General features: G+C 37.0%; 1 protein-coding gene across 1 annotated transcript in view; it reads right to left on the bottom strand.

Annotated features, from left to right (window-relative positions):
- The window catches only part of EYS (eyes shut homolog), an 872,934-nt gene that overhangs the window by 728,467 nt on the left and 124,567 nt on the right, over positions 1–19,900 (bottom strand). The window contains exon 12 of the mRNA XM_062573097.1: positions 14,797–14,901. Coding sequence (XP_062429081.1) covers positions 14,797–14,901 — 105 coding nt within the window. The remainder of the gene's footprint in view (positions 1–14,796; positions 14,902–19,900) is intronic.

The raw sequence follows: 19,900 nt of genomic DNA, 5'->3' as shown, positions 1-19,900 counted from the left end.
ATGTATACTATTCTGTAAACTTAGAACAACTTCACTGCATCTTTTTTACAATTATTATAGTATATTGGAGAAAAGAATCTTGTATATTGTATAGCTATTAAGTTTATACATGACTCTCCAAAGTAACTTCATTATTTTATTAATGCTCTCATGAAAATGGAGCCATAGAAATTAATTTACTAAGGGAATGAAAATGTTCAGTGCATTATATGAAGCACTATGAATTTGCCACTGCAGATATTCTGACCTGTTGCAAAGACTGCTTAATGTTTCTCTTTCATTATTTTTATAAAGTAAATTGTTTTGCATAATGTCTTGTGCAATAAATTGTATCAGGAAGGCATTTTAGAACATAACTGGACATAGTTGTTTCTGTAAATGTTGATATACTCTGACAAAACATATTTCAAGAAGTTATATAGAGGAAGCTGTGCATACCAGTCTCAGGCACCCCCTACATGAGATATGCCTTCTCAAAGGAAATTCAGGAAATACTCAGATTGTGGAACTGGATATGAATAATGGACGGTACTGCAGCTGGAAAAAAATAAGGTCATCTGTAAAAGGATAACTGATATTCAATCCATTCTAAACAACTCTATTTTGAAAAAATCTCCAAGCTCTTACTGAAATATTGCCAAACAACCACCTGCCCTGTGAAACAATAGTCATGAAATTATTTTTGTAAACCCTTCTGTCATTTTGTTCAAAGCTAACAAGTTACCAGAAATTCCAGCATTGCTATTCGTCTATTCTGCTTCTATTCCACCTACTATGACAAAAGCATACCGGTAATTTCAGAAGCATTATATTCAGTAAAGCCGTATCAGGCACATCAAGTTAGACGTAAGATACACAGCAAGTCAGTAGGATTTAAGAAATTTAAAAAGATGTAGGGTGTCATAGATGTCAGAAGTGATATGCTGTACTACATCCCTTTCAGATCAGACAGCAGTTGTCAAAGTTGATGAGGAACGCTATGCTTCCATTTGAGGATCCCCTCACCCAATTCTTACTGCAAGAATGTCCTTATTTATATAGTTAATGATACTGAAATAATTTTGTATGTTCTCTGCACTTTTAAAAATCAAGCTACAGGGAAGCTAGAAGTAGTGTGCGCTCACAGATCAGCCCACTTCTGTGAGGTCTTGATATGCAGAAGTAACCCATATCCTACATACAGGCAATCTACAACCATGATGTCCAGATGCATCTGGCGATATAATATAGAATCATAAAAAAGTCAAAGTTGCACAGATGTTCTGGAGATGATCTGGTACAACTTTCTGATGACAGCAGGACCTTCAGTTAGGTTATCCAGGACCCTGTCAAGCAAAATCTTAGTTATTTCCAGCAAGGGAGATTCCATCACCTCTCTGGGCAATCTAATCTAATATTGGTAAATAATTCTTTTGTTACGTTTAGACAGAATTTACCTTGAAGCCACTTATACCCTTTTGTCCTATCAGCAAGCATCTTTGTGGAAAAGAGTATTTTGATCTTTATGACTAACTTTGGGGTATTAGAAAATTGCAGCTTGATCTCCTTTGAGATATCTCTTCTCTCAGCTGAACAAATACTGCTTCCCCAACCTTTCTTCATAGGACAAATTTTCCAGCCCTCTAATTATCTTGGTGGCCCTCCATGGTACTCCCTACAGCTTTCCAATATTATTCTTGAACTGGGAGGAACGTTACTGGACATGGTATTCCAGAAGTGGCCTAACAATTATCAGGTAGGGTTGAATATCAATCTATCTCCCTTGATATGCTGACTATGCTGTTGTTGATGCAGCCCAGGACATGGTTTCCTTCTTTGCTGCCAAGGCACACACTGTTGGGTCATGTTCAGCTTGCTTTCTACCACAACCCTCAATTGCTTTTCAGCAGAGCTACATCCCTAACAGTCAGACTCAAGCCTGTGCTGCTGCTTGAGATTATTCCATCTCCATTGCTGGACTTTAGATTTACCTTTGTTTGAACTTCTTGCAATTCTTTCCAGCCTATTGAGCTCTTTCTGTATGGTATCTCTTTCTTCTGGCATATCTACCTCTCCTCTGAGTTTGGTGTCATCCACAGACCTAGTGAGAGTGTATTTAATTCCATCATCAGATCATTTATAAAGATATTGAATGATACTGAAGCCAGTACTGAGCCTTGAGCCACTCCACTCATGTATGGGTGCCAGTTTGACCTCACGGCATTAACCACCACCCTTAGAGTTCAGCAGTTTAGATTTTTTCTACCCATCTTGTGATCCATTTGTCCAGTCTTTTCTCCAGACTTTCTCTGTTGTCTCAAGGCTTTGGCATTCTTGGCAAAAGTAGGGCTAATTTTATCTCAAAGCACACAGAAGGGTATATCACAAATCTGTTAAACTAAAATGATCAATGATAATATATAGTAATACTGTGAGTATCCTTTAGCATAATATTATATGTCATTTTAAAGAGAAGGTCAATGTAATTGTTCATTTTGGTGACTGGGAAATAAATTCCATGAGAAAGGAGTTAAACAGGCTTGGCTGGAAAAATAAAACTGAATCGGACCACAAATTATGGAAGTACAACACTTCACGACTGAAACCCAAGCAGCAAAATAGAATTATTCTCTTGGGATTAAGTATAGTCTCCACCGTGCTCTATTTCTGCCCTGGCTGATGCACAGATTCCCCATCCAGCTGACAGGAACATGCTTGTTTTCCCCTGGAAGTCGAGCTGGCACAGCTGCAGGCTGCGGTGAAGGCTGAGTGAGAGGAAGCAAGGTACCCAGCCCTTCCAAGGCTTCTGGCACGGGGGGCTGGATGGACTGCGCACCGGGCTCCTGCCACGTGAGCAGAAATAAAAGCTAGAGAACCAGCTTCCCATCTGACCAAATCACAGTTTACCCCAAACAGGCTGGAAAACATAACTGTGCCTTGGTATGGTGACAGACTGGAAGTCTAAAGACATCTTTCCTGCTACAGACTGCAACTGATTCCTTTTTTTACCGTGTCATAGCATGCAACAATAACAACTTTGCCATTTAAAGTTGCTCAGAGAAAATATGAAGCCTATTTTCCCTACCATGTTACCAATTTCAAGTGTTAGAACACTTCAGATGACAGAGCTGTGTTGTAATGTACAACCCCACATACAGAAACGTAATCATTGGACTCAAACAACGCACAGGAACGTTGCAGAGCGATGACAGACATTTCCATGAAGGGCAGCCCGATTTGTCAGCCCAGGTACACAAAGAAATAAGCAGATTCTTTTTTTTTTTTTTTTTCATCAAGATTTTGCAAAACAGTTTGGCAGGCAACCTAGACTATAATGTGGATGCAGCAAAACTATGCTATTATTTAGTTTTTCTTTCGAGTTGTAGGAGGCATAACATATGCAGACAGCACGCGGTTTACTCGGTTTACCTCAAACAGGTTGTCAGTGTATCTCGACTACTCAGACAGTAGCTTTTCTACTTCAGTCCTGAGTAATTCTTTAAAGTGAACTGCCAGTTAGAACTTTACAAAATTGTATGGTAGCTTCTGTGAGGTTTCATGTCATTGAACTTTTTAATGGTGCCTTATTACAGCTTATTTTCACTGCTGTGTAGGGGACTGCAGTTCTGTCCTTATCATCCTACTGCGCATAACTTCCCTCATGTTATTTCTTTGATAATTCACATTTAATTATAATACATCACATTTTCAACTTGTCTTTTTCAAATTTAGTCACTGTATTAAAGGTAAAAATTGTGCTTTATTAAAATAGATGAACCCTTTTTGAAACCTTAAAGGTATAATCAGAATAACAGAGCAGAAAAATGCATCAATCAAAAAAAAAAAAAAAAAATCCATCCCCAAAGCTCAGTTGTGAAAATGGAAGAAAGGCATCAGACTACTTCTTAGGAGACTTCTACCACTTTTACTGCAATGTCTCTAGTCATAGAGAAAATCAGTTCAGTTGGGATTCATCTCATATGACTTCAGCTGTCTAAAATTTAGTTTTCTAAGTCTAAGCTCTTTCAGCTTAATCTTTGGCACAGAAGACTGATCTCTCCAGAAAAATATTCATTCCACCTGTCTACGTGGAATGAATATTTGCCTCAGTCCTGCAACTACAGAATAGAGTTAGTGTGTCCGACCATGTCTCAGCTGTTTTGTTTATGACAGCAATGACTGCTCTATGCATTTACTAAAAGATCGAACTTTCTAGATTCCATCATATTAACTTACATGCTACTATAAAAATGAAAACACATATATAGAGCACACTGTATAATTGTCCCTAATATAAATCAGGTCTCATTGGACACTATTGTAATACAAATATGGAAATACTTTCTATCAAGTATTTATCTGACTTTTTATATGGATAAAATAGAAGTATCTATCCATTGAAATAATGTATCATGGTCCATTGAAATAATGTATCATGGAAGTGATGAGTAGCATGGGAGTAATGCAAAAATGTTTTTCGAAACTCCAGAAAGGGAGGTTGCTATGGAAACAACTGGGCTAGAAACCTTTTTGTTGTTGCAATTTTATTTAGCTGCTGCTTTGTATTTATGTTCTTGTAATAAATTAATCTTCCTCAAGTCATTCATGATTTTATTTTTTCTCAAAACAAGATGCTATGTTAAGAACTTTGCAGATTCAAGGCAATGACTAATGGCATATTCACTGAAACATACAAAAATGAAAACTTCCCTTTTACTCCTACATACAGACAGCTGAAAGATTAAAAGAGAAAGATCAGTAAAAGAGTTAGTCTCCCTCTCCACAGAAGGCTTTCATGGCAATTTACATAATATTTTGCCTGAGTGAACCAAAGGAAAGGGAAAACAGGCATAAACACTTATAAAATAAATTTAAAATGCTCAGATTACTTTATTCTACATGACTGTAGCACATGTGGACTAAAAAGATCAACTAACAAAACTTATCTAAAAAAGTAAAAAGAGAAGGTTTTACAATTAAAACAAGTAAATAATATAAGTACCAAGTAAAACAGGAAAGGAACACAAATACTTAGAAGATGAAGTAAAGAGAAATGCTTGCTAATTAGCCAGACTGCAAGAAACAGAGGTTAAATTAATCTGTATATCTGCAATGAAAAAGAGTTTCTATATCTTATTTATCATCGAACAAGAAAATAAGTCTTGAATATTATTAGCAGAAAAATGAAAAGGGCAACAGTGACACATCTTCAGAAAACAACCTGCAACAACAAATATAACACAGACTTAAAAGCAAATAAAGTAATAGTGTTTCAATGAGCATAAACTGTCAATATACCCCCCCCCCCAAAAAAAAGCGGGGGGGGCAAATAACTTAAAAACAAACTTAGGACTGGATCACATAGAAGGAATAGAATGTACAATGAAACTCCAAGGTAGTAAAAATATCAGCAGTGAATCTATAGGTTTTACAGGTGTGTGTAGTTTTCAGAAGAAGAGTGGATCTGACACTCTTGCCTGAGATAATGTTTTTCTGCTAAAAAATACTTATTCACTGATAGCTAAAATGTTTTATGGACAAATTATTTTCACCAGACCTTGGAGCTCAACACAGGTTCAAACACTATTCTTCCGGGTTCCCTTCTCAGTTATCTTCCCTTCCACTTTCTTGACAACCTGGGTAAAGGATAATATTCACTCTCTATTGAGCCAATAAAACATTAGCTCCGATATCACATATTTCTCCATATATATCATTACTGAAACTTCAATGTCTTTCTCTTTCTCTGCCATTCCTTCTATATTTTCTATTGATGAAGATGACATTTTGACAAGCTTTTATTACACTAAATTTGTTGCAGATCCCATCAAAATATACAGCAAAGGTGTTAATGTTGATCAATATTTATCTTTCTGATGGAAAAGATTACACAGGGACAATGAGTGAGGGAAAGAAATATGCTGCCATCATCTGCAGTGTTTTCCTCAGTACCTTTAGTTCTGTCTGGAAGTTCTTCCCTCTCCCATGAAACAGGAAGGAATTTCTACCTGTAAGATCTATAGAAACATCTTTCCAGAAGGTATTCAACAGTGTAAGATACCTTGCCATACTGGAACACTAGAATTAGCATCTTTGCTTTGCACAGCCATATCCTCTATACCACTCTGGCTTTGATATTTAAACATGACTATAAATTTGGTGAGTCTCAATTTTTGACTACCAAACTTTTAGTTTTCATAGAGTATGTCTAAGGATAACTACCAAATTCATGATTCTTCTTCCCTGAAGACTTCAAATTTGCTAGTGCACAACAAAACTTGTATGCCTGAAGATGCTTCTGGCATAGTGCCTGTGTCATCCAGTCTGTCCATGAGGGTCCATAAATTGAGTGGGAGATTATCAGTCTTGTTAGCTTTTCCACAAGTTACTTTTTTTAGAAAGGTATTGATACAGACAAAAACATATGACACTCAAATGGTATATTCTAATCTCCTGAAAAGACCATCCTTTAACAAGATACAAACTTTAAAATATATATTAAAAAAAACACTCCAAAATTCACTGTTGATAATTCATATATTCAGCCAATACTGTTCATCATCTTAATGAAATTACTATTATCTAAAATTACAAAGTTCAAATATAAGGCTATATAAAGTCTGCTATATAAGGACTAAGATTCATCAGAATACACCAGAAGCCATATAATCAGTAACTAGTCACCAAGTCAATATTGTTATGAAATCACTGGTCTGTTAAACACTTTCAGATAACATCAAGAGAGTTCACCTGAAAGCCATGCAGGGGTTCCATACAGAAGGGGAGGGAACCACTTCAGAATGTCACAGCACATCTAAAGACATTGTGCAATTCCATTTTATCCAGTGATCTTGCTCTTTATTTTATGTCTTATCTTGAGAGGCAAACAAATTTGTACCACCTGTACAATCTGTACTATCACAGAACCACAGGAGTCTGCTGCTTGAAATAACCCTCCATTTTTGATGGATGGCAGTGCATGGATTGCAGTGTTACATGGTAATAAAAATTAGACTATACCATAGGAAAAAAAATACTAATAAAAAACAAAGTGAAACACTAAGCAGCAGGAATTGTTTCTAGTTACGTATTTTTTTTTAATTGTGGCTCTATTTTTGGCTCAAGCAATGCTCAAAAAATACTTACATGAATCAATGATCTTTTTGATTAAATTGACTCATTTCATCTTATTTTGTGATAATATCATATCAAATGCAGGCGGAAATACTGTGTAATTTCTAAGAAACATCTCAGCTGTATTGTAGAGAATTTTAACAAATTATTTTTAAAGCTGCTGAAAGCAGAGTTGTCATATGGAAATAATAGTGTTCAAGTTGATAATATTTTAAGACAATGGACTGATAGGAACTAATGATGGATGTGTATTTCCATAAAATTAGAACATGTAAATTAAATGTATATATTTTAGATGTGCTAAATACATATAATTCTTCAGATTTCTTATCAAAGAAGAACAATTCTGCTTCTTAAGGATGAAGGAACCACACATCTCTGTTTGAAGACTTAAACTCCTCATAAAGATCATTTTCAGTCATTTTAACTGCCTGTGTAGGAAATAGAAGCCTTCTGGGTAGATCTAAGTTTGGAAGCAGGAGGCATGGTTAAACTAGCACCAAGGATCCAGGTTAGGCTTAAGGTTAGAATTCAGATTTGGATCAGCAGAAGCCAGTGATCAGAGATCTGAGCTCAGAATTTTCTGCCATCAATATCACTCTGCAGCTTATACTGGAAAAATCCAGCCTTTACTAACTTGAGATATCTAAATATATTGTGTAAAACTTCACTCTGCAACAATATAAAAGTTGTAGCACATTTCCTAAATCAGAGTTCATTGCTTTAGCCCTCAGGCTGTCCTTCGTAGCTTTTTCAGAGTAGCAGTTTCCTTAGTGGTATTCTCTAGTTTCTAAAATGTGGGTTTTCTTTCTTTCTGGGACAACAAAAAATGACTTTGCTGTCATGTTTAAATCTACCCAGTCGGTTGCATTTTTGATATGGGATAGATGAATGAAAATGAAATCCAGAACACTCTTCTCAAATTCTCATCTTTTTCAGAAGTAAGAGTTCTTTTGACATTTTTATATATTTCTGTTGCTCCAGAATGAATTCTTATTGCATTAATATTTAAATATTTCAGCAGTATGTCATCATTGTACATTAATATCATCTGCACCCTACCTAAAAATTGTGTAGATATTTGTTGCAAATTATTCAGGGTCTCAGGCTAGGAATGACTCCTCTTAAGGTTTGGGTTTCTTTTTCAATTTGGTGTTTTAGAACCCTAAATGTACTCTGAATGGTACCATATATATCCAAAAAAAAAAAAAAAAAAAAAAAAAAAAAACTTGAAGGCATACTATTTTTTTGAAATGTCTCTCTCTCTCTCTTTATTTATTTTTTTTTTTTTTAATTGTTTCATTTTACATACTGCCAACTCTGGAAGATTCTTCTTCTAAGAATATATTGATTTTTTTGTGTCCTATTCAATGGAAAACTATGAAAGTATTTCATATAATGAAATAGTACACATTTTTTAATAAAATTTCAAATGATGACATTGTTTTGGCATCAAAAATAATGAAAATGTATCTAAAGATATTCAACCACAATTTTTTCTAGTTTTTCTGTTTATATGCTCAGATTTAAGAGAGAGTTTGTTTGTGTTCAACCAAGAACAAATATGAAGTCTGGTGTGCTATCTTTTCTCTTACTTTGCGCTTGATTATTATTTCTTACATTCAAAGAGACACTGAATTTGTATAGCTGAGGAAATCTCTGGTTCTTTCTACTAAACATTTCTCTCTTAAAAAAAATTAAACTTTGTGAATTTCTTCAGAATTTCTTTTCAAAAAAGTATTTGGGAAGAACCGTGACTTTGTACTTCTACATATCAGAATTAGAAATGATTTGACAAAAGACATACCGCATGAACTTCTATGAATCTAATTTGGAATTTGGTATTTATAATAGTGCATTAATGAATCCAAACTCAGCTCATCTCTTGAGCTCTCTGTTGTGTTAGTAATGACATCCAGCCCTGGGCTAACAGTAGAAAAATATTCAGAGGTAATTTGTTTTAGATTTAGGTAGAGATGACACACCTACTCATATTTTAGAGATTTTTTTTTTCTGCAGACCTAAGACATGAAGTGACATTCAATAAAGGAAGAATTCAGTAAAAATATTGAAAATTTGCATTTTGGATTGGAATTGGATCCTAAAAATTTGAAGTATATGAAGCAGTTTAAAATGACATAGCATTTCATCATTATAAGCATATTTCATATGCTTACAATAAAGATATGACTCCTTTAATGAATTTTTATTAATTTTTAAACCTAATTTTTGATTTTTTTTTCAAAATGAAGAGAATAGCTGCTATGGAAAAGTATAGGTGGTATGTTAAATTCATACACATTTGTCTTTTGAAACATAGTATAAATGTACTTGATAGAATGTATTGTATAGAATGTATAGTATTGTAACAAAATTCTCATTTGGATGCACACAACAGTGTTTTAAGAAGTGTGCAATGTTAGTGGGCCTTGATATTTCAAGGAAAATACTCTTTTTATTCACACAGCCACTATTATTAATAGAAAAACACCATCTTTGGAATTTGAGGTCTTCACATGTGCTGATCATTCACATGTGATGATTTCTGGAAACTTGGGTTAACTTGGAAAGGTCATGCAGACATAAGCATAGCAGAGTGGAGCTTTCTCTAGTGGAGGACTGTCTTGGTAAAGCAGAACTCCCCTTGCTCATTCCTCATGCATTTCTTCCTACTAACACTTTGTTAATTAAAAGAGAAACAGAAGATCAAAAGTCCCAATAAAAAGTAGCTTATTTAGTCCGTAACTCCTGACAGTGAAATTCTCCAAACTCTAACCAACTCCAAAGAGTTTAGTAACCCTGAACTTCTTAATGTATTAAGTGGTATAAAGTATAAATAGTACCTTCATAGAATCATAGAATCAGTGAGGTTGGAAGGGACCTCTGGAGATCATCTAGTCCAACCTCCCTAATCAAGCAGGGTCACCTAGAGCATGTTAGACAGGGTTGCATCCAGGCGGGCCTTGAAGATCTCCAGAGAAGGAGACTCCACAGCCTCCCTGGGCAACCGGGGCCAGGGCTCTGTCACTCTCACAGGGAAGAAATTCCCCCTCACGGTCAGGCAGAACTTCCTGTGCTTCAATTTCTGCCCATTGCCTCTTGTCCTGTCACATGGGACAACTGAAGAGTTTGTCTCCGTCCCCTTGACACCCTCCCTTCAGGTACCTATAGACACTGATAAGATCCCCCCTTCAGTCTCTTCCCCAGGCTGAACAGGCCCAGCTCTCGCAGTCGTTCCTCATAGGGCAGGTGCTCCAGCCCTCTGATCATCTTCGTAGTCCTATGCTGGACTCTCTCCAGTAGCTCCATGTCTCTGTTGTAGTGGGGAGCCCAGAACTGGACACAGGACTCGAGATGAGGCCTTACCAGGGCTGAGGAGAGGGGAAGGATCACCTCCTTCGACCTGCTGGCAACACTCTTCCTAATGCAGCCCAGGAGACCTTTGGCCTTCCTGGCCACAAGGGCACATTACTGGCTCATGGTCAACCTGTCATCCACCAGCACTCCCAGGTCCTTCTCTGCAGAGCTGCTCTCCAGAAGGTCAGCCCCCAGCTTGTACTGGTGCCTAGGGTTATTTTTCCCTAGGTGCAGGACTCAGCACTTGCCCTTGTTGAACCTCATGAGGTTTCTCTCTGCCCAGCCCTCCAGCCTTTCCAGGTCTCTCTGAATGGCAGCACAGCCCTCAGGTGGATCAGCCACTTCTTCCAGCTTGATGTCCTCAGCAAACTTTCTGAGGAGGCACTCTGTCCCCTCATCCAGGTCACTGGTGAAGACGTTGAACAGGATGGGACCCACTTCTGATCCCTGGGAGACACCAATAGCCACAGGCCTCCAACTAGACTCCATGCCACTGATGATGACCCTCTGAGTTTTGCCATTCAGCTGGTTCTCAATCCACCTCACTGTCCACTCCTCTAACCCACATTTCCTGAGCTTATCCAGGAGGCTGTTATGGGAGACAGTGTCAAAAGCCTTGCTGAAGTCAAGGTACACAACATCCAGTGCTCTCCCCTCATCTACCCAGACAGTCACTCCCTCACAGAAGGCTATCAGGTTGGTTAAGCAGGATTTCCCCTTGGTGAATCCATGCTGACTTCTCCTGATCACCTTCTTCTCCTCCATATGTCTGGAGATGACATCCAGAAGGAGCTGTTCCATCCTCTTTCCAGGGATGGAGGTGAGGCTGACCGGCTTATAGTTGCCTGGGTCCTCCTTCTTGCCCTTCTTGAGGACTGGAGTGACATTGGCTTTCTTCCAGTCCTCAGGCACCTCTCCAGTTCTCCAAGACCTTTCAAAGATGATGGAGAGATGCCAGGCAACAACATCTGCCAGTTCCCTCAGTACCCATGGGTGCATCCCATCGAAGCCCATGGATTTGTGGATGTCTAGCCTGCCCAGAAGGTCTCTAATCCTGTCCTCCTCAACCAGAGGGAAGTCTTCCCTTCTCCAGACTTTCTCCCTCACGTCCAGGCTGCAGGATTCCTGAGGGCTGCCCTTAGCAGTGAAGACTGAAGCAAAGAAGGCATTCCGTAATTCTGCCTTCTCTGTAACCCTTGTTACCAGAGCCCCTGCCTCATTCAGTAGCGGGCCAACATTTTCCCCAGTCCTCCTCTTGCTGCTGATGTATTTGAAGACGCCCTTCCTGTTGTCCTTGACATCCCTTGCCAGACTCAATTCCAGCTGGGCCTTAGCCTTCATCTCAGCATCTCTACATACTCTGACTGCTTTCCTACAATTCTCCCAAGTAGCCTGTCCCCTCTTCCACATTCTGTGTACTTTCTTCTTCTGTCTGAATTTGGCCAGGAGCTCCTTGCTCACCCATGCAGGTCTCCTGCCCCTCTTGCTGCACTTCTCACTCATAGGGATGCACCGGTCTTGAGCTTGGAGGAAGTGATGTTTGAATACCAGACAGCTCTCCTGGACCCCCCTTCCTTCTAGGGCCTTAACCCATGAGATTCCACCAATTAGGTCTCTGAAGAGCCCAAAGTCCACTCTCCTGAAGTCCAGGGTTGCAATCCTGCTTGTTGCCTTACTTCTTTCCCACAGGATCCTGAACTCCACCATCTCGTGGTCACTGTAGCCAGGGCTGCCCCCAACCTTCACATCTCTAACCAGTCCCTCTCTGGTGATAAGGACAAGGTCCAGCAGGACACCCTTCCTCATAGGCTCCTCCACCATTTGTGACAAGAAGTTATCATCAATGCATTGCAGGAGCCTCCTGGACTGTTTGTGCCTTGCTGTGTAGTCCCTCCAGCAGATGTCAGGGTGGTTGAAGTCCCCCATGAGAACCAGGGCCTGTGATCATGAGGCTACCTCCAGCTGTCTGTAAAAAGCCTCATCAGCTTTCTCTTCCTGATCAGATGGCCTGTGGTAGACACCCACAACAGTGTCCCCCGTGTTAGCCTGCCCTTTGATCTTTACCCATAATCTCTCAACTGCTTCCTCCTCTATGCCTAGGCAGAGCTGGATAATCACACTTATGATATCTTTATAATCACACTTATGGTATCTGAAAGCTTTCCTTCTTCATATCCAAACAAATGTCCACACCACACAGTTTTGTCAGGAATCTGGCCTTTCTTCCATCATATTATCATTCTCGTTTATTCTCGTTGGGGCAGTTATGTATTCCCAGATACAACATTATACATCATGTATAACCACCTGAGCTTTTGAAAACAGCTATATCTTGATCCTATAATTTCCTAGTTTCACATCCACTTTGCATATATATAAAAATGCAAGATACAGATGCACTCTTTCCTTTCAAAAAATTATGCAGTATTTCTTCACTATTAAGCCATGACAAGATCATCCACTAAGCAATCCTCACTCATGGCAAATACAAATACTCTTCAGGAATACTTCTAGATTTGATCTAGAATTACTGAGAGTTTATCAGAGAAAAAAAGAAACTGATTCTTTTCCTTCTGAATTTCCTTGCCTTCTGGGCAAGAGAAGCTAAGCTGTCCTATCTCAAAATACATGGAATTACTGTTATGGGGTAATTTGAAGAAAACAATATTAAAAAAAAAAAAAAAAAACTTATTAAACTTTAATGTATACAGTTCCTAACTATAAACACCTTCACAGTTTTTAACTGAAGTTAAAAATAATGCTTCTCACTTTTGCCGTGACAGATGTACTGCTTGCTCTGCAAAGGTATCCTATACTGTCTGCAACAACAGAGTCATGAGTCTTGGCTAAATAACAACAACTTTAAGAAAAGCACTGATAGAAACTTCACTGTATATAGAGCAAAGGCTTTTGTGCACATTACTTGTTATGAATTTGATAACACACAAAAGTCTTATTTGGGAAGACATCACCCAGTATCTAAAAAAAAGATGTAGCAAGTGACTGTTTCAGACAACAGAAGGCAAAGTAGAAAAGTGAAAAGATAAAAGCCACCTGTCTAATGAATAAAAATGTATTCTAAAGAAAAATAGGCAGTGAAATACAAGTTGTTGGTTGTCTAGTCAGACAGAGAGTTGCAGATCCAAATTTTTTCATTTACAAGAACCTGATGACCAGGACATATCTAAACTCTCTATGTTCCCTTCTATTTTTTTTTCTCAAATACATATGTTACTAATTTATATTTAAACAGTAGTTATCTGCTAAAAATCTGTAACTACAGATCTTCTGATCAGTAAAATATTTATTTTCAGACCGCCAATATGACACAGGTTCTTAGTGGAAGCATATAGGCATAAATTGTTATTTTTCACTTAAGTATTTTCTAGAGTTATCTGTCTCATCTTTTGAAGTGATGCTCGTATTAAGACCAAGTAAACTGTAAAACTATCTAGTAATACAATGACTTTTCAGGAAATTTACAAACATTATCTATTTAATCATTGCAATATCTTTGTGAGATAGCTACATTTCTTTATCTACACCCTTAGCTAGAACATGTGAGCTGGGGATCTTAATTAATTCACCCAAGGGCACAAAGAGAATCCATACCATATCTAGATTAAAATTCCTCACTTTTCAGTCCATTATTAGGTATGCACATCACTACACAGTTTTCCTCGTCACTAATTCAGCTTCCCATAGCTTTAAAAAAGTAGCTACAAATAACAATACAGAAAATATGAACAATTTTCAAGAAGAACAAATAATTTCCATGAGTGATCTCTGCTTCACTGTAATTGCTCCCTTGATTGACAACGATAAGGCATCACAATGATCCATAGCATTTTACTAGAATCAGTAGAATGAAACTCATACTTTGTAAGGTATATAGGTCCATTATATAAACCTCATTGTTCCAAATAAATCCTTGTATTAATCTCAGGGGCACTGCACAAAGGAATGAACAGACACTCAGACCATACATGTGCACACCAAGAATCGTAATAAAAATTTATTGGATGAAGTGTGTCCACACACACAAATTTTTAAATATTTAAGAAAGACATGCAAATGACTTAATAATACAACAAATGTCAATGGTTTCCTACCACAGCATACATTCTGTTGTGTGAGAAGGAGGTCTCCTTTCAGACCTGCATAACAAGAAGAAAACTGGGAAACCTTTCATATCTATTAGGCCAAATAATGAGCTCTGTTCCTTTCAAAATGTAGGCAAGCTACTTTTATAGGACCCTAAGAACAAGTGTAGAATTTACACACTATGCCAAGCTAGCAGTTGTATAAACATTTATAAATGCTTACCAAAGGGGCAATTGCATTTGAAGCCATTTATGTCCTCTTCACAGGTTCCTCCATTCCAGCAGGGTCTGTCTATACACTCATTCATGTGAACAGAACATGTTTCTCCTAAAATTTTAGATTAAAAAAAAAAAAGAAAAAAAAAAAAGATAAATATGTTGACCTGTTCAAATCATAGAGATATATTTGTAATGGAAAAATATATTTGTAATGGAAAAATACTATCTGACTGTGACAGTCTAAATGCTGACCTCACTGGCACTTACTAGAGTGCTCAGGGATACTGATAGACACCCTGTGTGTCACGAACTTTTCTGCTTCGTTGGTTACAAGAGATGTCTGATGCATGGCAATCAGGAAATAGAAAGCTTTCCCTGTGAGTGTATGCATAATCCCAGAGCTTTCTTCCATTACACAAATTACTGTATTCAGGCAATTTTTGCTCCGTTGTGTCAATTATTTTTTTTTTCATTTCATTCACTATCTCCTTTGAAAATGAATGGCAGAATATCATTGTATATGAAAATCAGGCCTATGATAATTCACAGACATGTATAATAGTAGATTTCAGTCCATGGGCTGATTGGTATGATGATATTGTTTGTTCCTCCTTCGCCACGTATTATGGAGGAAAATAATCAAATTATTGAAGAATATTTAATTTAATGAGGCAAGATACAGAGGATAGGTAATGAAATAATTGAAATCAAAGGTAGGACGTATAATTAAATGTAGATTTTTAATCTACAACAGGGGTTCTTTTGATTTGTAACAGGAAAAGGTATTCCTAGTCACCAGAATGCAGAGGGAAATCACATGTTCAGTGATTATCACATGTCAACTGCATGCAAAGCTTTCAGCAAGGGAGCTTCACAGAGGAGGATAAAAACACAAGGAATGCTGAAATTCCCCTGAATTCTTTGCACTGACAAAAATATTTAGTCTCCTATCCTCAAGAAACATGACTGCTCTCATATATAAACATATGAATCATGTGAGTTAGCTCTTAAAATCTGCATTTTGCAGATCTACTAGGAGAAAAAAAAGGCCTTTGTCAAGGAAGTACATCATTTCCGCAGCAGCACTGGGGTGTTCTTCCCCATTTAAATTTACTGGCAGAGTGACTTCTGTGAGGGTTTTTTCCTGCCTCTAAATATTCTCTGTATTTTCTATAAGATTTTGAGAAAGGAACAAGAGAAAAAAAAAGGGGGGGGGGGCAGGGGGGGGAGCCACAAGCAGAATCCAAGAAGAGCTCAGATAGTTCATGTAATCACAGAGTGGTTGAGGTAGCTGCTTTCCTCAAGAATCTAAGGCAGCACAAGTACCTTCCTGAACTGCAGAGCGGCGTGATGTGAGGACCCTACTGTAACAGGTATAACTGCAATTCTCTCCAAAATATGAATTATTCTCATCCATCTCTTTTAATTCACTTCTTTCTAGGAATAGGAAATTCAGTAGGAATCAGCAGGAAAATATGTCAACTAAATGTAGGCTTCTGAATACAGGGCTCTAATTTTAAGCAAACATTTAGGGTGAAAGTTGGTTCCTTAAATGTTGGTACCTAACGCCACATAGGATATCCTGTCTTCAATCTCAGGAAAGTAGACCTCGGGGAATGAAGTGGACATTACATAGAGACAGTCACAACAGTTTTATACCAGTAGCATAAATTGGCCATTCAGGCTGGCAATCCTGAAGGGATGGTAGGGCATAACAGAAAAGAATGAAGATATATGAACTTTGAAGTACTTCAAAAAAAAAAAAAAAAAAAAAAAAAAAAAAAAAAAGTTGGGGGGGGAGGAGGAACCCTCTGTTTTGCATATTCATTTGGAAAACTCCAATATTTTTATAACATGTAGCTAAGCAATGCTCACCAGTGGTATCAAAATGTAAATTTCATTTCTAATTTCATACCATTAAATCCCATTACTTTAACACTTTCAGACCAGTTTTCTTAATCTGTCAATGTATATTCCACAGATCAAAACATTTAGTCACAATTTAGACATTTAATTCCAAATGTAAATATACAAATTAATGCTATGCAGTAGAGGCACTGAATACTTAAACACATGTATGTTTTAAACATTACATTCTACACGGCAATCTAGTTTCAGGTATTCTGCTTTCATGTATCTGTGGCCATACGAGATGTGTGAGAATACCATTTCTCATTTAGAAGAACAAGGGGAAAAAGCCAAAACCCTGCTCTGACAACAATGGTGCTGATTTTATGCCTGGAGGCTGTTATTACAGCTAAATCACTTCATTTGACAAAGAAGCGATTACGTGCCACTCAGCCTCATCTGAGCTATCAAGCATTGAAAATACCTTTCTCATAACTAATGAAAATGTTTGCAAAAGCCACTGACTGACTTACAAGTTGTGCTAACTAACAGTACTTGCAGAATTATTTTTTTAAATTAAACTTTCTGAAGTATTTCATTTGAAAATACTCTTAACATATTATATACAAATAGTTTGTTATCACAGGCTTCTTTTTTTTCCAAACTAGCAAAGTGTTTTATAGATACAGCAAAGATTGATTCTTTTCATCTTTATTACAATTCCTTCAAAATCACTTTTATTTTCCTTCTAATTCTACTACAGCCATTAAAAATATGCTATTTGCAAATATGGAAAACACGATACTATTCATCTGAAAATTACCAATTAAGTTTTGGTAATTCTATACATCTCAGAAGATGCTAGGGGAAGAACATTTTCTTCCTTTATGTGAATCATGCTAAACCTTGGAAAAACCTTCATGTCTGGTGCAATTTCTGTCAGTGAAGTGGACATGTGGTGAAAACGCAAGTAACTGCCTTCTGGGTACTGTAGAAAATACGTAGGTCTTCTGGTTAAACGTTCTCAGCTGGTGGATGTGCTTTACAAAAGGCATAACTTCGTGCATATGGTTGTGAGGGTAGTTTAAGAATTTGTGTCCTCATGGCAATATATGGACAGTAATTTTAAATTGTCTCAGAGAAAATTGGAGTATCTATGAAGTTACTGGGAAACCACAAGTCTTACTGAGTACGCAAACCAGAAAACAGGCTAGAAAAGCTGGACACAGACAGGGCAGCTGTTATTTTTCTAGTGTGTAGTTAATCTCAACCACACATTTGAAATGGATAATGAAAGCCTTCTTTGAACATCAGATACAAATAACTAATTGGCTACAAATTACTTTCAACATCAAAGTATGTTAATACAAATATTTTCTGGTTCACACTTTTAATGATAACATTAATGTAACACATCCAAATATAATTAATAACAGAACATAATGGAATTATTTAATAAATAGTAGCTTAGAGTCTGAATTCCTAAACGATTTACAGGATTCTTGTTATCATGTTCTGAATTACAAGCAGTATGTTAAAACTGATTATGAGCTGATCCTACTTCCATTAATTCTATGGTGTATTTTATCATATAAAAGGCAATGTTTTTAAAATATATAGCAAATAATTCTTGCTGCTGAGGAAAGTCTGTCATTCTTGCAAATTGAAATGTTTTGATGCTTATCAGCAGCATTTTCTGCAGTCACACTGACAACACAGAGGAGACACATTATTCTGAAGAAGCCTAACAGTTTGCAAAGGGAAATACAGTAAGGCCATGGAGTAGTAGGACATGCTAAAAAAAAAAAAAAAAAAAAAAAAAAAAAAACAAGAAAAAACACTCTAGTCCTCCATCATCATTACTGATGTAAGTTTATGCGTTTAAAAAAATTGTGATACTTTAAGAAGAGGAGACAATCTCAACTTCTCAGATAAATATAACTGGAAATCATTGCACAAAAATATTCCTTTTAATAAATAAAATGGATGAAGTCTCACTGAATATTCCCCCTCTTTCAGAAATGCCACCAACTCTGTAAGATCCTGAGGTTAGAAGCTTGCAACTTTCAGTAGTTCAAGCTTTGGGTATTTTATTTCTGCTGACAGAAGAGCTTAACTTCACACATTACCTGAACTAATGGAAACATTTTTAGATTTTGTAAAATGTCACAATGACTGACCTTTGTTTTGATAGCAGAATAAGGTAACTTTCACATCATTCTCACATTAGATATTCAGATGTTAGAATAAAAGGGAGTGATTTGAAAGTTTGTTTTCTCAATGTAATACAGGTTTTGTGTAAATATCTATATTTTAAAGACATAAGTCTTTTAAATTGCCACTCCTACTTCTAATATCTCTGTCAAGAATTATAAAACAGATAGACAAAAAAGTTTCATTTACATATTGTTTATATCAATTATTTTATAGGCATCATGGGAGATAAAGTTGGACAATAAAATGACAAAGAGAATGGACACAATTTTAAAAATACGTATATATAAGAATATTTTTTTACTAGAACCTCAGCACAGCAAGGTGCCCAAAACAGAGACAGTATATTTGAAGGTGGTCTTATAACAATTCTGCCTTATAAGCCATCATTCGGTAATGTATGTGTAAACATAAAGCACTGAAATCATGTATCAGAGAACAAATGGCATAATTTTATTATCTTCTAAACAACATAAGTTATGATGTTAGATGAGAAAGGTGTCAGCTAGAGTAACATTTCTGCTTTACAGAACATGAAGTTATAAAAAAGCAAGACAAACAGTCTGGCGATGCTTTAACATGAACTGAAATTACTCGTTCTAAACTTTGTTGTTTTGCACATCTGGTAATTTCTCTCTTGTTTTAAAGGCCTTTTCTGTGTAAGAAATTGCAAAAATTAACAATCCAAAACAATTCTCATTTTTTTTACTTACTTTATACAGTAAGTATAAATCTGTGAACACTTATCCCACAGTAAAAGTGGTTGATTTCATGTTGATTTACAGCATTTCCCACTAGCTATTTCTCTGAAATAGTTTAAGGCAAAAGACAGCCCGTGGCTCTTCAGCTGCGAACTGTTTGCAAGCTGCCCAGCTCCTCTCCCTTAGTGGGGTTACATTAAAGATCTGATGGGGGGCTGCATCTGCATGGGGCGCCTCTTACCAGCGAGCTTGCCCCGTTATAACAAGAACAGTGGGTACAAGGATATACTGCTCCCTTACATCAAAGTACTGTGAAACTATTTAAATAACAGCCAAACAATTTAA

This window comes from Rhea pennata, chromosome 3 (assembly GCF_028389875.1).
Source record: "Rhea pennata isolate bPtePen1 chromosome 3, bPtePen1.pri, whole genome shotgun sequence".
Classification (NCBI taxonomy): domain Eukaryota; kingdom Metazoa; phylum Chordata; class Aves; order Rheiformes; family Rheidae; genus Rhea; species Rhea pennata.
Note: the sequence above shows the minus strand (reverse complement) of the source record. Positions and strands in the feature narration are given on the sequence as shown.